General features: G+C 39.1%; 1 protein-coding gene across 2 annotated transcripts in view; it reads left to right on the forward strand.

Moving 5' to 3' along the window:
• SMARCC1 (SWI/SNF related BAF chromatin remodeling complex subunit C1) overlaps window positions 1-21,489 on the forward strand; it is a 106,799-nt gene that overhangs the window by 2,206 nt on the left and 83,104 nt on the right. The window contains exons 1-5 of one of the 2 annotated variants that reach the window (XM_009684134.2): window positions 5,352-5,466; window positions 6,181-6,300; window positions 12,630-12,715; window positions 16,382-16,463; window positions 17,523-17,615. In XM_009684134.2, the coding sequence (XP_009682429.1) occupies window positions 12,642-12,715; window positions 16,382-16,463; window positions 17,523-17,615 (249 nt within the window). In that variant the 5' untranslated portion in view covers window positions 5,352-5,466; window positions 6,181-6,300; window positions 12,630-12,641. Of the gene's footprint in view, window positions 1-5,351; window positions 5,467-6,180; window positions 6,301-12,629; window positions 12,716-16,381; window positions 16,464-17,522; window positions 17,616-21,489 lie in introns of those variants that run through there. The other variant, XM_068933981.1, reaches the window with a different exon arrangement.

The raw sequence follows: 21,489 nt of genomic DNA on the forward strand, positions 1-21,489 counted from the left end.
GGGGATTACAAGTGACATATGCCCATCATACGCTCTTAAAAATTGCTATCTATACATCTCTCCATTGGTAAAACCTTAACCTGTAGCATTGTGTCCAGCTCTGGAAGCCCCCAAGGAAATTGTGGACCAATTGGAGGGCATCCAGAGAACAGCAAGCCTGATCAAAGGTCCAGAAGTCATGATGGGCAAGGAGTGAGTGAGAGAACGGCGATTGTGCATCTCTTCCTTCTTGTGTATTTGAAGACTTGCCTAGAGACAAGTGCAAGACAGTGATGTTCTCCGTGTCTCTAGAGTATAGCTCAAAAAGCAACAGGTTTAAATAGTAGCGTGAAAGACTTGCACAGACTCTTAGGAAACCCATTCCTCACAGTTTATAGGGGTTTTCTAGACAGTATGTTGAATCGCTATCAGTAGAGATTATTGGTGATAAATTCTGTTAGGTAATGACGTGGGTATTGTAACCCTGCTCTGCTGTTAGAGGACGTACTGCTTTCTGAGGAACAAGCTTTTGAGGCCTGTTTCTTCTTCCTAGCTAAAGTGTTGACAGTGAGGAAGGCCCTTCCATTGATGTACAGAAAGACAGCGTGCATTGGGAGTTTGTGTTGCGGAGGGGAGAAACAGCTGATTGAGTAGAGGATGCTTATAAAGATGGAAGGAGTACTGGGGATGGAGTATTAGTGACACCAAGCATAATGACAGAAAACAAAATTGTGTATTCCGACCTTCTATGTCCTTCCCTCTTTTTGTATGTGTGATATATGTAACTCTTCTTGCTCCCGTTCCCTGTGTTGAAAGGTATAGGAAGTCCCGTACTTCTTCCCAGGCCTTGGACTGTAATTCGGATGTGTGGGCCTCTCTTCCTTGTGAGTTGCAAGCTGTGTTTCATGCTGTGGTTTTTAAGACCTGGAGGAGTTGAAATCTTTCATGGCGTTTGGGAAGATTAACTCTAGCGTCATAAAGGTGTCCATTGTAAGTGGAAATTGGCAGTTCAAAAGTGAATTGCCGAGTTTTTCCTCCACCTCATATGTATTGTGTTAATGCTCAGTGATTTCTGATATTATGTGTTGTTTAGGTAATCCTTTTGACTTTAAGCAACAAATTGCTTATATTAAAATGGCCTGTCATAAAGAGGAATTGTTTCTTGTGTTTAAAATGTTTTCCTAAAATTTAGTGGGTTTTTTTTTTTAATTCATACTGCTTTAAGTATGAATAAAATAGTTTTGATCTTAGTTGTAGTCCTTAAGGACAATTCCCAGAGCGTTAAGTACGTCCAGGTCTATACGTTAGCTGGTAGGAGCTTCAGTGTTTTGTTTTATTTTTTTAGGAAAGTGTGGAGGGCTACCTCAGAGAGGGTGAGCTAGAGGAGTAGGCAAGGCATAGGCCATACGTACAGACCCAAAACCGTATTGGTGTGTACTAGGCATCGCTTGCAATTCTGGGTGGTTTCTTGAGTGTATGGGAAGCACTTTTACTACTACCAGATGTTCCGTGCAGAAAGATAAATTTTCTGTTTCCCTTTCACCATTAATAAAGTGTGATGCTGTTGTAAGATGTTAGATGGATGTCAGTGGAGCACATGTTCTGTTTTCCTGCCAGACAATAATGATAGGTGTGAGATTCCTTTATGCAATTCTATTAATATGCCTCAGCCCAGAGACTGAGGAGGTATGATCCGTTTCTTGGCAGCTGTTAGGAAATGGCAGTTGTTATGGCTGTAGATATCTGCTTTGAGACCACCTGCTTGTTCACTACAAGCCAGGAGCTGAATTTAGATGACTTGTAATTATCTTTCTGCTAGCTCTGACTTCTCTTGCTGGTGTTATCCTTATCAGGTATTTCTTTAGTGACTGACTCGGATTTAGTCCGAGAGAGGGATTTCGGTGCATGTGTTTGGAGCCTTTTTGTGTCCTTTCCTTAAAAAGGAAATAAAAGCGAGTTGTAACCTAAATCAAAATATTTTAATGCTCGTTTTCTTTTCCCTGTTATTTAGTGATCTAAGCCTAGATGCTCTTTGTGTTTTGGGAAGGAAAGGGTTTTGTGCATCAGTGCTACAGCATGGAGCCATAATGGGGTTATTTAAGGTCAGTAACCACATCAAAGCTGGATACTCAAACCTGTCTCTTGTGTCCATGTGACAAAAGGCTTTTGCAGTGCAGTTGTAATGGCAAATCTTGAAGATAAGTGCTGTCTTCTGCTAGTAGTTGCTCTCTTCCTGAATGATTTGAGTTAGGCTAAAAGACTTCTGACCGTATATGTTTTCTGCTTGATGCCAGTATAGCTTAAGGATGTGCGTCTCTTTTGTATTTCTAATTGCCTGAAAATCTTTGCAGTACAGATTGGGCTGTGGTATTTCAGCACTTAAAAAAAAAAAAAATCCATTTATGCCAAAGCTATATGGCTAGTAACAAGACATAATTTCTGCCTTTTGGGATTTACTATTTAAAAATCTCTTTTTACTGCAGCATCACTTTCAGCTTCTATCTGCTATGGAGCATAGTAAAAAACTACAGCTGGGTACTGCAGGCGTCATGACTTCACAGGTTCTGTGTTCTTCCAAAAACACTGTGTATCAACCAGGAACTATCTTATTAATTTTGCTGGCTTAAAGCCTATAGCAAGATCTGTTTGCATTGCTGGTACAGTGCGTGAATGAGGGGAGTCTTTGTTTCCTTTTGAAGGTTTCTGTCCTTATTGTTTAGGAGAAACCTTGGGCAAAGAAATGACTTTACCTGTCTAAAAAAAAAAAATTTGCAAGATATAGTCTAAAATAGAATTAGGGATTCCTAATGTTATCTTCCTCTCTGATAGCTGGCCAGCTGTCAGTGCCTCCTGCAAGAGGTGCAAGTGGGACCTGCATGTAAAGTAGTAAATGCATGAAAAATTTCACACGTCGAAGAAGAGTTTCCTAAAAATGTTGTCATGCAAATGTTTTTCTAAAGGAAACATTTTTAATTAAATATAGTAAGTCCCTGCAAGAATACTACCTCTTCTGAATTCAGTTTTTGACTGAGGCAACAGTACTGCGTGCATTAAGTCATCGTATGTTTACAATAGGCTGGAGCAACGCTCTTCATCTCTTAAATCCAAAACACACACGCCGTTTATTTTTGATTGTAGTGTTTGTTGTCTCAATGACTTTCACTTACAAGTGCCCCTCCAACCCTACCGAAACCCCCAAACCTTGGAATATTTCCCCATTGATTTTCATTTTCTGTTTTTGTTGGCTTGCTTATGTGAAGAAGCGTGTGTATGTTCTTTCTCTGGTTATCGCCTCATGGATTATCTTCCCACATTCCATGGGACCCTCAAACTACAGGCTGTGAGAGCCTTAGTTAGAGTTATGGGCAAAGCAGGACACAGTTTTCCTTGTAGGCGGCATAAAGAAGCTGTGAGACTAAGTAGACTGTACGGATTGAGAAGTAGATTGGTTGAATTCAAAGTTTTTTGGGTTGGTGATTGATTTTTGTAATGGTTATTTAAGTACAGAAATGCTTTGTTATTCTATTTCACAAACTCTTAATGGGAGCCATCGATATTTGCTGTCGTGTTGCATTTTTATGATTAAGTCACTTTTTCATTCAATGCTTTATTCATTTAAAATATTGTTATTTTAACATAAATAATGTTAAAATTATTCAACACGCATAAATGTGTTGTGTTAAATTTAGTGCAAAGAGATTTAAGACTTTTATACTATATTTTAAAAATAAAGCAAATGCAGTAGTGCAGAGTTAATTTTTCCCTGTGAAATGAGTTATAACGGTTGAGGTCTCTTATATTCAATAATGCTCTAATAATGAAGGTTGTATACCTTGAGAGAAGATATGTAAAAGTAGCTTTTGCATTTTTTTTAAAAAAATCTTTCTGGAGCATGCTTCCAGTGCAAACTAAAGGTGTAGTATTACAGTGTACTCTGTTTTACTGAGAAAACTTTTATATCTGTTGATCTCTCTATATATTTAGACAAACTGCTACAGTTAGGTGGAGAGACAAGACAGTCTTAAATAACTGGTCTTAAGTTAGGACTACCTGACTTAAGCTTTGCTTCTTGGGCATGTTTAACAGGCATGGTATGTGAGCGTGTTCAAACCAAGGCTCTCTTGAGACTAGGAGTAGGGTTATTTAATGTGAAGTCTGGCACTTAATTTGCTGTGCTTTTAGTTTCACTTTTGTATGCATTGTAAAACTGTAGCTTAGTAATTACCTGATTTGCTCACATCTTTTAGCTAGTATTTGCTTGAGTGCATAGTAATAAGCACAACTGAGCTGAAAGGTGAAAGTTTTATTTAGATATTAGCATAAGGTGATGGTGTAGAGGTTGCATGTGCAAAGTAAAGGGAGGTTTAGGGCTGTTAGCTGTGATGTGGTGCATCTGTACATACTGGGTGTGACTGTCACTTGTTTTTAAAACAGTAAGAAAAATAACGTAAGGTATACCTTGTATTAACAACTTAAGAAGCTTGGAGCACTGCATGCATTTTGGTAATCGTCTGTCTTGGTTTAGCAGACCTTGGTTTAGGACTCTGACAAAAAGAGTTCTGGCAAATTTAGCAGTAGGAGTTTAGGTGTTGTTTGGTGCTTCCCCGCTGGAGAATTCTACTACCTGTAACAAAGGCAAAAGAAGGGGATGCTTCCCCTGGGGAAGCAGCTGCAGGGAGCTGCAGCACCTGGTAAGTTAATGCAAAGACTTTGAGTTTTTTAAGTAAAGATGCTGAATTAGCTAGGGTACCTGAGTTAGTTCTGTGCTTTATTTTGCCATCCCATCTGAGATCAGTAATTCCAAAAAAAGGCTGCTTAGATTGCTCTGGTGAGTTCAGCTGCAGCCAACTGAGAGCTTCTAGTCCAAAAATTAAAAAAAAAAAAGTTATTAGCTGAGAGGAGCATGGAAGTCCAGAGGATTTTTAAAAGTCTTAAGAGCAAAAGTCTTCAGGGGTGTTCCAGCAGGGAGAAAAGACTGTTACTGCTGTTTCATGTCTCTGTAGTAGCTGATGTGAATTGATAGGCATTGTTAATTGGATAACATTGTCACAGTTGCCTGCCTTTCGTGGAGGGAAAGTAAGAAGAAACTTTGGAAGTTTATCCTTCTGTTCTTGTATAAGGTCATATTTCCAGATCAGATTTTATATGCATAGTAGGACACCTGGGGAGTCTCTTGTTGCTGATTGGTTCATTTGAGTCACTAAGATTTAATTTCTTGTATGTGTCTATCTGCCTCTTAACCAGTACTGAAGGAACTTGCACCTTCAGGTAGTTAAATGCTGTAAAATTGTCATGGAAAAGTCATGCTCTTTATAGTGTTTTTCACTACCTAGATGGTGCTTGGGAAAGCTTAATGAGGTTGGCCTGCTAGTTAAGACAACAGATTTAAACTTGTAAAGGTTCTGGCGCACAGAACTTTTGTGGGGCTTTAGAAAAATCTCGTTTGAAGGAAGAGTGAAGGCATTTGCGGTTCATACGATTACCCAGGTAAGTGTGACTGTAGAATAGCTAATAGTACCGTATTCTGTAAGAACAAGTAACGTTTCTGACTTAATTCTGCCGTTGGAAGTCTTTTGGCTTAGCGAGACGATTACGTTCAATAAGTGAATATTGTAGTATTGGGAGTAATTAAAACTCTGCAGTCACTCAATTTTTGTAGGCTCCATGCTGTCGTTTCCCCTTGGCATGAATGCTTTTTATTACAAGTATAACCTAGGGGAACAGTTTAGATTGTTGCAGAACATCGCAGGGGTAGTTGTCTGGGTTAGGGGTTTTTTTGTTTGTTTTTATGTGACAGACTGAATAGTAACACATGGATACTATGGGGATTAACCTGTAGTAGTTAATTGCCAAGGATCTTATAAAGTTGCTGTAGAAGCCTTTGTGTGTGTTTGGGCCAGAATTAGCGATTTACTTTATTAGGAACTAGAAATCAGACTGAGGTAGTTAATCTGTATCTGTAAAACGCCGGTGGCAGTGATGAATTGATGATGATTCACAGGTACTTGATCTATTTTAAGATTATAGCTTGAAAAATATATTTGTGCTTGGTGCCCTCCACCCTCAAGCACACGTAGCAATCCAATCCTTACATCTTGAACTGTGCTTGGCAGCTGATATAGTAGTCTGGGGATTTGCTAAACTAGTCTTTGTGTTTTATTATCCTCTGTTCCAACTAAGTGTGTGTGTTTTGTCTTTCAGTATGTTCAAGCAGATGCTCCTACCAATAAAACTCTGGCTGGGCTGGTAGTGCAGCTGCTGCAATTCCAGGAAGATGCCTTTGGAAAACATGTCACCAATCCTGCCTTCACAAAGCTTCCTGTGAGTATTAGAGTTAACCGTTGCTATTACAGTAGTATATTGCATTGTTTATCCAGTATCTGTGTTGCTGGCATGCTTCCATCTGATTGGGAGGTCTTTGCTTATTCTGAAGCTTTTGTCAGAGCGTTCTGTGGAACGGGTGAAATAGAACAGTTCTTTTTTGCAAGAGCGGACTTTCAATTTAATACAGGTTGTTCTCTCCACGTTTGCAAATCATTTCATAAATATTGTCGAAAAGTTTTAACATCTAATGCATGTCCTTTGTAAAGTGGCAAATGTAAAGTCAGATTTGTTCAGACTAATACATCCTAAGCAGAACAAGTAACATGCTGTTTCTAAAGCAAACAAGCTTTAAACAGCAGAAATAGTCAATGAAAACTTCCAACCTGTAATGCGGTCAGATTTAATATGTGTATTGGTAGTGCATAATTACCTAGTGAGTCTAGGTTAGCTTTTCAGTCACTCAGGATATTGATAAGTGTTATTATGAAACATACAGAAACAACATCAACGGTTTGAGGGTTGCCTACGGTATTTAAAGTTTAAACTTGGCAGAACTTTACCAGTACTATTCCTAGTGATTCCATTCAGAGGTTAGCCCTGTTGTGCTTGGAACCCTGCATACCATTAAAAAAAGATCATATCTGAACAAACTGGATGTCTAAACATCTGATAGAGACAAGAGAAGGACAGAACAAATGGTAAGGACTGCAGCATCCTCGTGGTATCAAGCACCCAGTCTGGTGACTTAGTATAATCTTTTGCAGGCCAGGAAGACTGTCATAAATATGTACGTAAGCATTGTGCACATCAACAGTGAAGTATAGAAGAACTTCAGATGAATTGCCATGTTGTAATCACTGGTTTAAATTAGTCCCCTACTGTAGAGAACTTACCAACTCAAAACAGTTAGTGCTATATACCGTCTGATAAATGTTACCGATCAGTAGTGAGTCATTGATTATCTTTGCCTCCGATTACTCAGTAGGGACCTACAACTATGCAATCCAGGATTCTGTTAGAAAGTTCAGTGGGGAATATTTATAACTGTTTAGTGTCATGAACTCACGTTGTTTAGAAAACAATTGAATGTACTCATATATCTCCGTTGGTCCACCATTTTAAAATACTTTCTTTTTAGTTTGTGGTTAATTTTTTCCTACGTATATTTTGTTTGTGTTCCTGTTTTTGTCAAGAGTGTGAATTCATGCTAATTAGAAATCCATCTTTCCTCCGGAGGAGGGGTTTTCAAACTTACCTATTGGGTGAATCTTTTGATGCTTAGGAACGCACAAGGAAGCACTGCAAGTGTCATTCAGATGTAACCCACCACCTCTCCCGTTCTGATCACATGACTTCTCATTGGTAATGACAAAACTTTAGACCTCTAGGATCAGAGGTGAATACTGTGCTGATTTGTTTTGATATGGCAGCGTAGACCGTAAAACTACCCGTTTTCAGCAGGAAATTGCTAAATCGTTTGAGTGCTCCCAAGCCATACATCAGTGTCATACCTTAAATAAAATAATATCTGGTCATGAAAGGTTTGGTGGCATTGTACATATTTCTCCTGTGTTGAACTATTTTTGTTCTTCCAAAGCTCTAATTGATCAAATTTGCTTAGCTTCAGCTTACAGCAGTTGGATCTCTGTATTATCAGTTACTTCTGACAGCGAACAACTCTTCAATACACCTAACTTTATATTGTTCTCTTATGAGGGAATGCTGTATATACTCTTAAGAGCAGATTAGCTTTCACTTTTTTTAGGCATGTAGACGTGTAATTCAGTATATTTTTTTGGCTACTAAGAAGGTTTGTTCTTGTATCATAGCACCAGAATGCTTCAGTTCTATACCTCTGTGTCCATCTTGGAGAGGTGCGGTGAAGGGAGGTCTCAAGTGAAGTTGTTAATCTCCAGATAAGGCTGTTTAAAAGACATCCGCTGAAAAGAAACTGAATGAGACTAAAGGAGACTGAAAATTTGTAGTTATCTTAATGACTGCTCCTTATCACCATGTTCCTGGCAAGGGAGGATATTAAGTTAAAAATCAGTGAGGAGGATGTCATGCTCCTATGGAGGAAAAAAGGAGCAAACAAAAAACCCAAAACGTTGAAACTTTGAATGCTATCTACCTGCAGATGATTGTAGAGGTCCTCAAGTAGTGAGAGTTGCTCACAACTACCATCGTTAAAGGCCCTAGATAAGAGTCCCATCTTTGATGCTGAATACTGATTTCCGTGAACAGGCACTGCGGTGTTTCCCTTAGTAGTGCAATTTTTTTCAGATCAAGTGTTGCTCTTTAGAACTGCAGTCGCTGCAAAACACAGGGATGTGGCTCTCCGGGAGCCCTTGCTAGTGAAAACATATCAGTCCAAGGTTGTTCCTCCTCCAGTTCACATTAGAGTCTTTATACTTATTTTCCAAGTACTAAGCAGTCTCAGGCCAGCGTACCTCACACTTGTTCTCTTGAGTGACTACACTTGAACGGTGGAGCAGTGGGTCACAGAGGGACGCTGGTCTGTTCAGACAGCATTCAAGGTATGCTTCTCTGGACTGAATTTAAACCACCGCAGTCAGCATTTATTGAAATAAACTTCATATACTTCCAGTGCTTTGAGTGGATGAAATAGTGGAAGCTTCCACCCCGTAGAGGTTTGTTCATTCCTTAAGTCCCTATTCCTGACAAGGATGCAGCACAGTACAGGATCTGTGAACGCCTCTAAAGTAAACGGAAGACTGTTGTTACAGTTGACTTCAGTGCATGTCTTCTAATTACTGCATTTAAATGCATGTTATCTACCTTTATTAATTCTCAAAAAAGAAAATTTGATTAATTGTCTTAGACAGTTATGCATGTTTCGATTGAAGATTGCACTGAGATGCTGCTAACCTTTAAGACAGAACATTATGAATCCAGCTGATCTTAACTGCCTTGTTATAACAAGACTGAAGAGTTCTGAAAGGATTACGTGAAGGATTTGTTGGGTAAAAATGTTGAAGGCAATCTGGCTTATTGTCAGCTAAATCCCTTCTGCAGAACAGGTTTTGTCTAATTGTTAAAAGCTAATTCCTTTTCTTAAATCATAGCTACAAGCGTAAGAGGGTCTTGCTGAAGTCTGCAAGACAGTTTAAAAAAGTGACTTATGTCTGTGAGAGAAATTTGTGTACTCTTTTTCGTAGTTTAGCGTTGGCTAATCTTTCTGTGTTTGATAAATAAAATCATAATTTGCCAAAGCTGCTGTGGTGACTGTCAGACTCGGGCTGCTTGGGATTCCTAGGTTCTTGCGTCCTGTGCCAGACCGCGGGACTGCCTTTCAGCACGCCAAGGTAAAGAATTGTCTGTTCAGCGCACGACAGTGTAGCCTTGTCACTGCAATGTTGCCTCTTTAGAAACTCTTGTGGTCATTGATTACTTGCTGTGCTGTCAGGTCTTAATGGTTGAAGTGAGCGTGCTATTGATGAGGTGATCAACTAGGTCAACTAGGTGATGCAGAAGCTGCAGCAATTCCCCCCTTCTCCCCAAAAACTCTCTTAAAAATAAAAATTTTGAAGTAGGGGGGGATTGGGTAGAACGGTTAGGTCAACAGTTCCCAAAGTACAGATGAAGCAGGCTTTGCTGCTGTGGTTTCATTCAGTTGTGTGACGTGTCCAGCACGTCAGCAAAAACAGAAATGGGTGATTCTGGATGACCCTACATATATAGGGCAGCCTAACAGAACCAATAGCAATCCGCATAATCGCTATTTTTCTGGCACTGTTACAAAGGTTTTTTGGCTTTGTGTTAGGCAGAAATTTTTTAGGGCAGCTGGAGTTTGCATGCATGTGTGTGCATAGGCATGTTTGAAAACCAGCACTTGTGTTCAGGGAGCCAAGTAGTATGTCAGTAAACTCATTCAGTGTTAAAACATCTTGTTTCCATTCAAGCTTATGATCAGAGGCTATCTCCAGAGGTGAATTTCTGCTCTAGCTGTAAAGGAGTTTAGTTTGCGAAGAATGAGAGTGAAATATATGCAACCCCAGAATTGGCGGGTAGACGTATGGCAGCTTTGAAATCTTTTTATTGCTTTCTGTGTACAGTAGGGCTCTAAACAGATGGCACGCTCGGAGCAGTTCTGCTCTTGTTGAATGGTTATGAAGGATCTTTTTTCTGGTGTTATTGTATGCTGGTATATCTGATATCTCACAGAACTGCTTTGCTTTCCGTTAGCTAGCAGTCCTTCCTACAGCCGAGGAAAGGAACGTTTCATTTTAGTGCCCCTGCTACTGGTTTTGTTGCCTGACCGAAGAACGAATTTACAACACTTCTTAGTAGAGCTAAGACTGTCTGTAAGTTGGTGGTCATTCTACTTTAACAAACGCTCCTGAAACGTAATATAACAGAATTTAAAGAAAATGACTCGTTCTGATCTAAAAAGTTACCTAGAACCTAGGTCAGGAATGTTTCTAATATGAAAAATTAATCTGAAAACTGTTCCGTCTGTGCCGTGTCTCCAACTTTGTGCTTTCTGTAGTTGGCTCCAGTAGAAGGCGGCTTACTGAAAACTAGTGGTAACTGGAGCCAGTCGTTGAACTCTCCTTCCCCCCCAGCAGTTGTTTTGTGGATTGTGCAAGTTCTTATTTTTATTGAAAAACACAAAATAAACTACTCCTGGGCCACATGGTTAGCACACTTAGGGAAAGATAAGTTTCACTCCCTTTTCCAGTATATAGTTGGGTGTCTTACGTCAAACGGAGCAACGTTAGAAGAGCTTAAGTCCAGTGTGCCGCTTGGCCTGGCAGGTACTGTACTCTTTATGGAGCTGGGAGGTGTGGGGTGCAGTCCTGGAAGGGGGCCTTCTGGTTAGCGTGGGGAGGCAGAGACATCCAGGCAGAGTATCGACTTCTGCTGTGGAAACCCATTTAAACGATAGATCCAATTCTGTCATTTCAATTCTTGTTAGGGCAGCTTTCTTTAAGCATATCTGAAGCTGTCTGGGAAATGAATCTGTTTCTCTAAATAAATTTTTTTAAATCTTCTTAATTTTTATATAAAAGCTACCAAAAGCAGTTGAGTGCTGCAATTAATGGAAAACAGAAGTTATTTGGAACAGTCTTACTTTTAGTGCATATTTGTAAATACATTTTCACTTCTTGCAAGAAATTAAACCAACTTGAGCCATACCACAGAAAAAAGAGGGTTTTTTTTTTTTTGTAGTTACGTGTTACTTTCCCACGTGACTAACAAAGAGAAGGCCTGGTTGACAGAAACAGTTTATTTGCTCTATTATGATAATGTCATAGGTAGCTTCCCCTCTAACTGGTTGGTTCATAAATGCTGTTGCATGTTTTTCTTCCTGTTCCGAATCACACATGCGAGAACATCAGAGTCAATTTATGTCAATGGTCTGAGAAGCACGGTTGAAATAAATCCTAGTGTTAGGCTTGTCTGATGCACTGGTTTTTAGCTGAGCTATCCAAATGTCTTCCGTTTCTTGCTTTGCCTGACAGGAGTTTGCTTTTTCCAAGCACATGGAAACGTTCTGACTAAAGATATTAGCAAGGTGAAAAAAAAAACCCAAAACATTCCAACCTGAAATCTGACAAAAATATGCAGTTCTTACGTAGCAAGCAGTCATACATAGGTTTCTAGAGAATGGTTTTGGTGGGAATCAATAGGTTTTTTTCAGTCTTAGTGCTGCTATTTGAATTTCGGTTCTTGACTTCTGAGTGTATGTTTACTAATACATGGCTCAGCTGTACTCTCTGAATAGGAAGGTAAAGAAATGAGTTGAATTTAGCATTTTGGCGTAGATCTGCACAGTGACCTTTTCAGATCCTCACTAACTGAACTATTTATTACGGTAACGGATGGAAGTGAATGGAAATTTTCAAAACGTAGGTTCCGTATTCAGTGTTCCTCCTAGTTCTTCATTTCTACTGATTTGTTTTGTCTGTTCAATATAGATGAAGACGTTCTTAACTGATTGTTTAGTTTTAATTTACTGCAAAATGGATGTTCAAAGGGCAGCTCTGATTTGCATTTCTTTATAGCCGTGGAAGGGTTTTTTTTTTTTTTTTGCAGATACTCAAACAAGAAAAGACTGAAGTTCAGATGTATCAGGTTCTGCTGGCATACGTGAAGAAATCCACTTAAAATTGAATTTAATCTTGCTCTTGAAGTGTTTTGAAAGGAGAACCTAGAACTATGAAGTGATTCTCTGAAAATTAAACTATGCATTTGATAAGTCAGATGTCTAAAACTGCCAGCTAACAAGTATGCGTTCACATTGATTACAATGATTACATAGAAGTGAGTGTCACTGTTCTCACTTTTCATTCTGGTTTTAGGCAAAGTGCTTCATGGATTTCAAAGCTGGAGGTACATTATGTCACATTCTTGGTGCTGCTTACAAATATAAGAATGAGCAGGGCTGGTAAGTTTTTATTTTGATTTATACACCTTTTGCATGAAATTAAACACACAAAATGCCTATGCAAACTACTTAAACTTTAATACTTCTGGAGAATTGGGTAGGCAAGGGAGTTGGAGATGGGAAGAGGAGATTTTTTTTTTTTCCCCCCCCGTTTTGCTCATGGCAGCTTTTTTTGAGAGACACACTGCTCGCTCCCAAATGTAAAGATAAGTTTCCAAGTTTGAGCTCTTGAGCCTTCTGTTTGGCAATTAGATTACAAACTTGAGACTTTTTTTGCCATTTATTTGCTGTATAGCTGAGCAAATTAACCAATATCTTAGCATCTCTGTCACCTGTAAGATGGAAATCTTTGTTGTTGTATAAGTGTAGGGATTTAGTTACTACTGGTAAAATATGAAGCATAGCATAGATACCAATAAATATTAAGTATTCAGTTGCTTATCGGCCTTCGCAAATGAGGAGTGTAAATAGTGTGGAAACATTGCCCATGCAGCTACTGATGCTGATATTACGACGACTCATGTGACATCCCAGTAGCATTATGACTTGTGCATTTCTAAGTTATAATGCTCTTTCCAAGAGGGCAGTAGCGTAAATTACTATATTTGAGAACACTGGGAAAAGTCATTAGCTAAAAGTAAGCAGTGACTGTTCTTGTACACCTATTTAAATAGTTCCTGATCTCCTGTTGTTGATCTGTAACGGCATTCCTGGAATTGGACATGTTTCTGTGATCCACAGGAACAAAGTAAAAGGCAAAAATAAAGTTATTTTCGTATGGTTGTGATGTTTTTGAGTTACTTACACTCATATCAACTAATTGGATATATGAGATGGAAATAATCGGAGAGCTAGTATGAGTGACTGCTGTCAGAAGCTTTTTTTTTTCCTTCCTCTGGCATTGCTGTCATCCAAGACGTAATACCTACTTGTAATGTTCTATGTGCCATATCTTTCAGGAGAGTCTTGCTACCTGTTTGCTGTAAAGATGGAGTTTATTGGCTCCTACTTCATGATACTTAAGCATTCCCACTTTTTCCAAACAAATTTAATCTTCAGTCGTTGAAACTTGAGAGCAAAGCTCAGATATGTGGCTGCCTCCTCTCTTCTCACTCTCTTGCTGATTCCTCAAAACTAGTGGGTAGTGTCTTGTGTTTGTGCATGTGGGATGTAGAGGGAAGTAATACTTGAATTTAACTCTGAGGTTCAGACTTAGAGCTTGGAATGTATCCTTCACTGACTCAACCAAATAATATGTGGTGTTTTGCCTGAAACGTGATTTTTTTTTTTTAATGGTATGCATTGTCACTCTTGCTTAACCTGTTTGTGAATGATCTGTCTTATAGGAGAAGTACGTTTCCTCGTCATAATAGGTATGTCTGAAAAATGCACTTATCCAGTGCACCTGGACATACCTTGTCTATCACTGCAATTCAAGTAGTTGTTTGCTAAAACCTGTTAGGAGGGCATCAGTTAAACCGAGAACTGGAAGAATTAGTGTTATTGTTTCATCCAAATAGGCTACTACTAAAAGTGCTATTTCTTAATATATTGACCTGCTTCTCTTAGATTATGGGATGCAAAAGCAGGCCAAAACATGGGGACATGTATAGCTGTATTTATTTGTATATATTTGGTGTTTATATTCAGCCTTGAAACTTCATTACACCTATTCGAGTAGCATACGCTTTGAACAGATTGTGAAGCTATCAGTGCATGAATATTGGAGAGAGGTCGCTTGATCTTGGCTGTTAAAATCCTATGTATTATAGATGTAAAATACCTTAATAATGCATTAATATATTAAAAATGTATCTCGTGTTGTGCAGCGAGCTGACAGGCTTCTTGATAACTCGTCCTATCACTAGAAGTCAGTATAGACTCTTTAGAGAGAACATAACTGTCTTTTAACTGTTGAAAGATGGTTGTAGTAAATACAGCAGAATATTACCTTGTTTGCCCAGTTATTAGGGTGGGGGGAGGAATCCATAACGCCGCTTGAAGATAGCGACCACTAATTGCAGAAACAGTCATTCACTAATAGCCAATGATCCTAGCGATGCACGCCACCAGAGCGTATTTATGTAGAACCATCTATTTGGACGACATCGTTTTGAAAACACTAGGGAGCCTCAAATGAAGGAAAACATGGTGGTCTCCGTTGAGGTGTCTTTGTTTAACTCAGTAGTATAATGTGAATGCGATACTGCAGATTGGCGGTAAGGGTTTTGTGACTAAAAATCGATCTTGCTTTGATTTACCTTCGTTGTATATTTATAAGCTGTAGAAATGGATTTGATGTGTTACTGGAAAGAAGCATGTGTTTAAAAGAAAATATCATTAAGATACGGGCACAGGAATAAATTCTTGCAGGTTAAGTTTTGAGGTATTAACTTGAAGCGCGTCAGCCCCTGCGTGGTAATTACGTGCACGTTCTTTCACTGCGTTAAACGTAAAGGGTGCTTGTTACTTTTATATGCCGAAATCCGTTCTGCCTGTGTTGCCACTTCCGAACACCAGCGCAGCGCCCCAGTGAGGAGCGTTATCAGAGTATTTTGGCAGGTTTTTCCAAAACTTCTGAGGTACAGAAATGCACCAGGCAGTGTCTCCGAAGGGCCAGCAGCTTGATTATCTAAATAGATCTTGCTGTTTAGAGCAAGACTCGTTAAAGGCCGACTCGTTAAAGGTCGGGACCAGTTCGGTTCCAGAGGCACCTGCAGTGCTGTTTACCCAGCTGGTGATCATGACTCCATGGGATAGGGCTAATTCAGCTATCTGCAGCGCCTGAATTTAGTCCTTAATAGTGCCATTACTGTCCTAACCTTTCAGGTTGTTAGGGGATGCTATTCAAATTCTTAATTTGAGTTGATTCATCCATGACTTTTCAATATGTGTGGCTTTTGGATGGGTGCGGCAGAATGCTTTTTGGGGGGCTTTTGTGCTTCTCCCTTCCCCGGTAGAAAGTCTAAGCTGTACACACACATATATACATACACACACAAAATATATAATGTATATTCACACACACACACACACACACACATATACACATATACATATATTCACACACAGACACACAGACACAGACACAGACACAGACACACACACACACACATATACACATATACATATATTCACACACAGACAGACACACACACACACACACATATATATATTATATATATATATGTAGTTTAGAAAATCCCGAGGGAGAGTGCATTGCTGTGTTCTTCCTGGCCTGGAATCTGGGGCTGATGGATGGGTGCGACTAGTAATAAGAGAAACATGAAACTTGTTCACGTGTTATTTCCTCTGGTTGTTCAAATCCATCTTGGTCATTTGAGTGTTTTCATTTAATCATCCTGTGTGACTCTTGTGAGGCGCACAGCCCTGCTACAGGGTTTTGTTGGAGATTTTCAACCTTCATTTTTCTAACTGACAAATTGGTTGCATTTTTGTTGATTGGTATTGTGATACATTGGCTTTTGAGGGCTGCCAAGTGGAGTAAAAATGTGCTTGAGATTGTGCTTTAAATGTTATTATAATTAATGTTCTTATGTAGCTACCACAATCAACTGTCTCTTGTGTGAAACATGAAAGCTTCTTTACTATTGAAAGTAGGAAAGTTGAATTTTTTAAATATTTTTGAATCACTTGCCTCAACAGGCGGAGGTTTGACCTGCAGAATCCGTCCCGAATGGATCGAAATGTGGAGATGTTCATGAACATTGAGAAAACACTAGTGCAGGCAAGAAACTTGTATCCAAAAACGTTTGATTTCTCTCTCTCATGCTGCCCCCCCCCCCCCCCCCCCCCCGCACATGCTTGGAGAAATGATTCACTAGGCAGCATAATGCGTTCCCAGTGTCTCAGTCTTGCTTTGGCAGTACCACCTTTAGAATTGAGTAATTGGTTTTGGACGTACCCATTTGGTTGTTGACTTTCTGGAGACTTTCAGCTTTGTAGTGGATTTGACTTTTTTCAGGTTGGGAGACATTCTAGATTCTCACTTGTGGAATTACTACCAGAAAATAGCAAGTAGCAGCTGAATGAAGTGTAACTTGAAGTTAGAATGTAGCTTTTTACTTCTGTGTGTGAAAAACGAAATATTTTCCTCTGACTCTAAAACCAAAGCCAGTGTGTACGATATATTCAAGATGAAACTTTCTGGCGCTTGTCAAAAGCGGAAATAGGAGAAAGGATAGTGAAAAGTTTTTGGGTTTTTGTTTTTTGTTTTTAAATTAAAACTATTAAAATTTTATATTTTGGTTCTTAATATGTAGTCAAGCATATGTTAAGTTCCAGACTAAAATGCATGGATACCTGTCACTCTCCTAGAAATGCAGAAATCTGCACATCAATGCAATAGGACAGCTTCTGATTTGCACCTTAACACACAGGGGATTTAAATTCCCTTTCATGGGAAGTCTTCTAGAACGTGTCCAAAATACTGTGATTTCAAAGGCATGACTCACATTAAAGGTGGTGTGAAAACAAAAACATAAGAACAGCTGCACTAGGTCAAGTTTCCTTCACTCTTTATAAAGGTTCTGACAGGGCTAATGGATCTGCGGAGACCAGAAGGAACCACAGCACAAGACAATGTAATGGGGAGATGTGCAAGGGCAATACTGTTGTCTTAGGGGGTTCTCGAGCCAGAAATAGTGTGCCATATTGCAAGTTGATAGGTATAGTTCATTTTGAACGTTTTCAAGCATTGATGGTCAATATAGGATTTTTTTTTTTTTTTAATGAAGTCACAGGTGTCCTACTAATTTCTGATTTAACTTCCTATTCTTTACCCTAGAACAATTGTCTGAGTAGACCAACCATCTACCTCATTCCAGATATAGAGTTGAAGTTGGCTAATAAATTGAAGGATATTGTCAAACGTCACCAGGTAACTATTGTATAGCATATCTTAAATGTTTTATCAGTTGTCTTCAAAGTAAAATAGAGTGCATTTGTCTGCCTTCAACATATCAGCTGCATCTGCGTTGAGTCTGACAACACAAGGCAGCAGGAACCAATTAGTTAAGACCGGAAGTTCACCATTTGTAAAATGCCATTAGTTGTCTTCACAGGGAGACTGAAGTATAACTCTGCTTATTCTAAAAAAAAAAAAAAAAAAAAAAAAAAATTGCTATTGAAGTGTAGAGTAGTAACCAGAATGAGTTTGTGTTGTCTCAAAGAGTTGGCTTCAGGCCCTAGCCGATTTAATGCTGCAGAAGAATGCATGCTCATATAAAACAGAAGCTTGCAATCTGTCCAAATCTCAGACCAAAGAAGGTAGTGTGTAATACAACTATTCTAGATATGTGGGGACAAGCTGCATAAAGTAATTTTGTTCTTAAAACAATCCCTGCTTTTTACTTTATGTACTTGCTTTTTTCTTCCTTGTGTTGAACAGAAATCTGTTGCTTATTAGATGATTAGAATATTTCCAGGAGAATAAACATCTTGCTGTTGTAATTTAATCTAACAATGGTTTTGGGGGCTTATTTATTACTGAATAATTTTGGGGGCTGACCTACTGGAGAGGGCTGACCTGAGAGTCTTGGCGGACAACGACTTGACCGTGAGCAATGTGCTCTCATGGCAAAGGAGGCCAGTGGTATCCTGGACTGCACTAGGAAGAGTGTTGCCAGCAGACTGAGGGAGGTGATCTCCTCCCTCTGGTGAGGGACCTGCAGTGCTGGGCCCAGTTCTGGGCTCCCCCATACACGAGAGAGATGGAGTTACTGGAGTGATCCAACGGAGGGCCCCAAAGATAATGAAGGGACTGGAACATCTGTCATATGAGGAAAGGCTGAGGGAGCTGTTCAGCCTAGAGAAGAGAAGACTGATGGGGGGGATTTTATCAGTGCAGGAGGTTGTCAAGAGGATGGGGTCAGACTCTTCTCCGTGGTGCCTCGTGACAGGATGAGAGGCAACGGGCACAAACCGAAACACAGGAAGCTCCACGTGAACGTGAGGAAAAGTTTTTTTTCCTATGAGTGTGACAAAGCACTGGAACAGGTTGCCCAGAGAGGTTGTGGAGTCTCCATCCTTGAAGATATTCAGAAGTTGTCTGGACATAATCCTGGACTATGTGACCCTGCTGGAGCAGGGGGGTTGTACTGGACAATCTCTAAAAGTCCCTTCCAAGCTCAAACGTTCTGTTCTGTTTATGATGACTTGAACAAGATTAATAGCTTCCTTCTCTTAAAAATGTAAATACTCTTTTTACTTTTTTTGAAAGAAATATTCTGGAATGTGAACTCTAATTTTGACAGATAAAACCAAGTCAAGAACTGGCTCTGGATGAGCTGTGAAATGATTACTACATGTTATAAGTTGAGTAAAGGCTTAGAGGAAGTGAAAAGGGCTTTGAAAACATTGATGCAAGGAAGAGGACAGCTGTCTTAAATGACCTATAAACTCTCAAGGTCTTTTGTTTTCATGTTATCTTAATAGATTGTAGAATGCTTTTTACAAAAAGTATACTAAAGGTCTTTTTTTTTTTTTTTGAATCAAAGATCTCTTAAGTAATGTTATTGATATCTTTTATGCATTTTTCACTGATTGGTGAGTTTGGTTCTCAGGCAGATACCATCTGGTGACTTTTTTTGTCGCAGAATGTTATTTTCATCAAAGTGTAATGCAGCACTTGTCCCACAGCTGGCCACACAATGCTCCTTTTATTCCCCTTTATAAATCATGGAAACTACTTATCAAATTACTGAGCTAGATGGTCTTGTAGTCTTTTCTCTTGTGATAATTCACTGCTATAGCCAAAGCAAATGGTTTCTTTTCCAGATTAGATGTTTCCTGTGTTATCATTACAAACCATAATCTCAATTTTATAGTTGTGTAATTTTTCACCAGTTACTCTTAATTACTCAGCTGATTAAAGATGCTTACTATTGATTAAATTAGGGTTACTGATTCAGTTTTTCCTTCATAAGTTTAGGAATTTTTTCTATAGTCAACTCAAAGCATGCTGTATCCGTGAACGATTTAAGAGATTTTAAAAACAAAACTGCCTGCTTCAAAAGGGACGTGAAGAATTGAAAATAGGAATTGTCCTTAACTCTGCTCTTGTGTTTTGTTTCCCTTTATCTTACCTGTGGTTTCTCATCTTGTACTTGCATTGATACCTGTGCTTGCTCGTTGTCTCAGTTTCCACCCCCCCCCCCCATTATAATCTCTTCTTCCTCCTACCCCATCCTTAGTAACTGGAAAACCCTCCTCTCTAGTGTTTCCAAGTCCTAGCTGTCCTGACTCCAGTCTACGCAGAGGAGTTGCATATCTCTTACTCCAACACAGTGGCTACTGTGATCTTTGGACATATTTTAAAATAAGAGCAAAAAAAAAAAAAAAAACAGGCCTGCCAGATGTTTGTTCTTTATGTGCTCTCCACTGATGAAGATGCTATTACTGTTTCTGCTTTTCTCTATAAATGTTGAGGATTCTTCTCAGAAGAGCTAGAACAATAATGTAGGAACTGGGAAGTGGTAATGAGTGAGGTTAGCATTTATATATATTTCCATCAAGGAAAAGTGTTTTGACACTTTGCGTTCAGCTTAGCAGAAGTAGGAAATAAGCCTTACATTTTGCTTAAACGTACATTTAAAAAAAGCTTTCTGGAAGATGCATCTATCCCTTTGTCTTCAGTCAGGAGAGTATCTAGGAAGACTTTCTGTTCAACTTTAGTTGTGTGTGTGTGTGTGTGTGTTTTAGTTCGTGGAGAATGAAGAGAGAATTTCCATTATTGTTCACAGGCTCTTTGTTCATGCCAGCACTCCTTCCCTCTGTTTTGAATGCTTTTAAATCTTTCTGTCTCTCCAACTTTCTTTTTTGCTGTTCCTCAAAGAGCACTTCCCTTTGCCTCCATTCAACGCGTTCTACAAACTCACGTTGATGTAGGAACTTTTGCTTTTCAACTCTGACGTCAGAGTTGTCTCCAGATATTTCTACCCTAATGCGTTGCTTCTCCCTGCCCCCCCCCTTTTTTTTTTTAAACTTCTCGCCTTTTGATGCTGATGGCTGTCTTCCAAATAAGTTGTTCATACGTTGTTTCTTGTAATCTGTCCTGTGAGCTCTTAAGTCCTTTAAATAAATCTGTCAAATATTTATGGAATGTAAATTTCGTACAGTATTTTCACACAAACGATTTCAAAGCGTAACTCCGCCTCTGCAGAAGAATCTGCAGATTTTAAATCTATGAAATTCTGCCGTCCTTGGAAAAGACTCTGTGCGTATAGAGACTAGAGGTGTCTGTAGCGTGTGGGATAATCCTGATGGTTTTCAGTGTGAGGGAAGCACAGGGTTTTCTTGCCCTGTGTACCACACGAAGCAGTACTATGTACTTACTTAACAGGTGTCTAATGATAGAAGAATTTTATTCTATGATAACATAGGTCCAACCAGAATGTAATTATGGTCTTTATTCATATTTAGAGAAATTATATACCATTGTTTGTGGCATCTACATAAGCATGAAAAGTACACTGGCTGCCTCTCATCGCTCCAGAAAAATTTGTCGTAAACCAACCTGAAGATAAAGTATACTTTGATTTGAATATTTGACAAACAGTTGTGTAATGTTAGTGTTATTAGGTTGTTTTTCATTTGTTTTATGATTTAGGAGGTTTTTTTTTACAGAAAGGGCTTTTCCACTTTGCCCTTTTATAGCCTTTCTTAAATACTAAGGCTGTCCTATTCGACACAGCCATTTCCAGTTAGGTTCCTATTAGTTAGTCTTTCTATTACATGGTTTATATTATTTAGAA

This window comes from Struthio camelus, chromosome 2, assembly GCF_040807025.1.
Source record: "Struthio camelus isolate bStrCam1 chromosome 2, bStrCam1.hap1, whole genome shotgun sequence".
Lineage (NCBI taxonomy): Eukaryota > Metazoa > Chordata > Aves > Struthioniformes > Struthionidae > Struthio > Struthio camelus.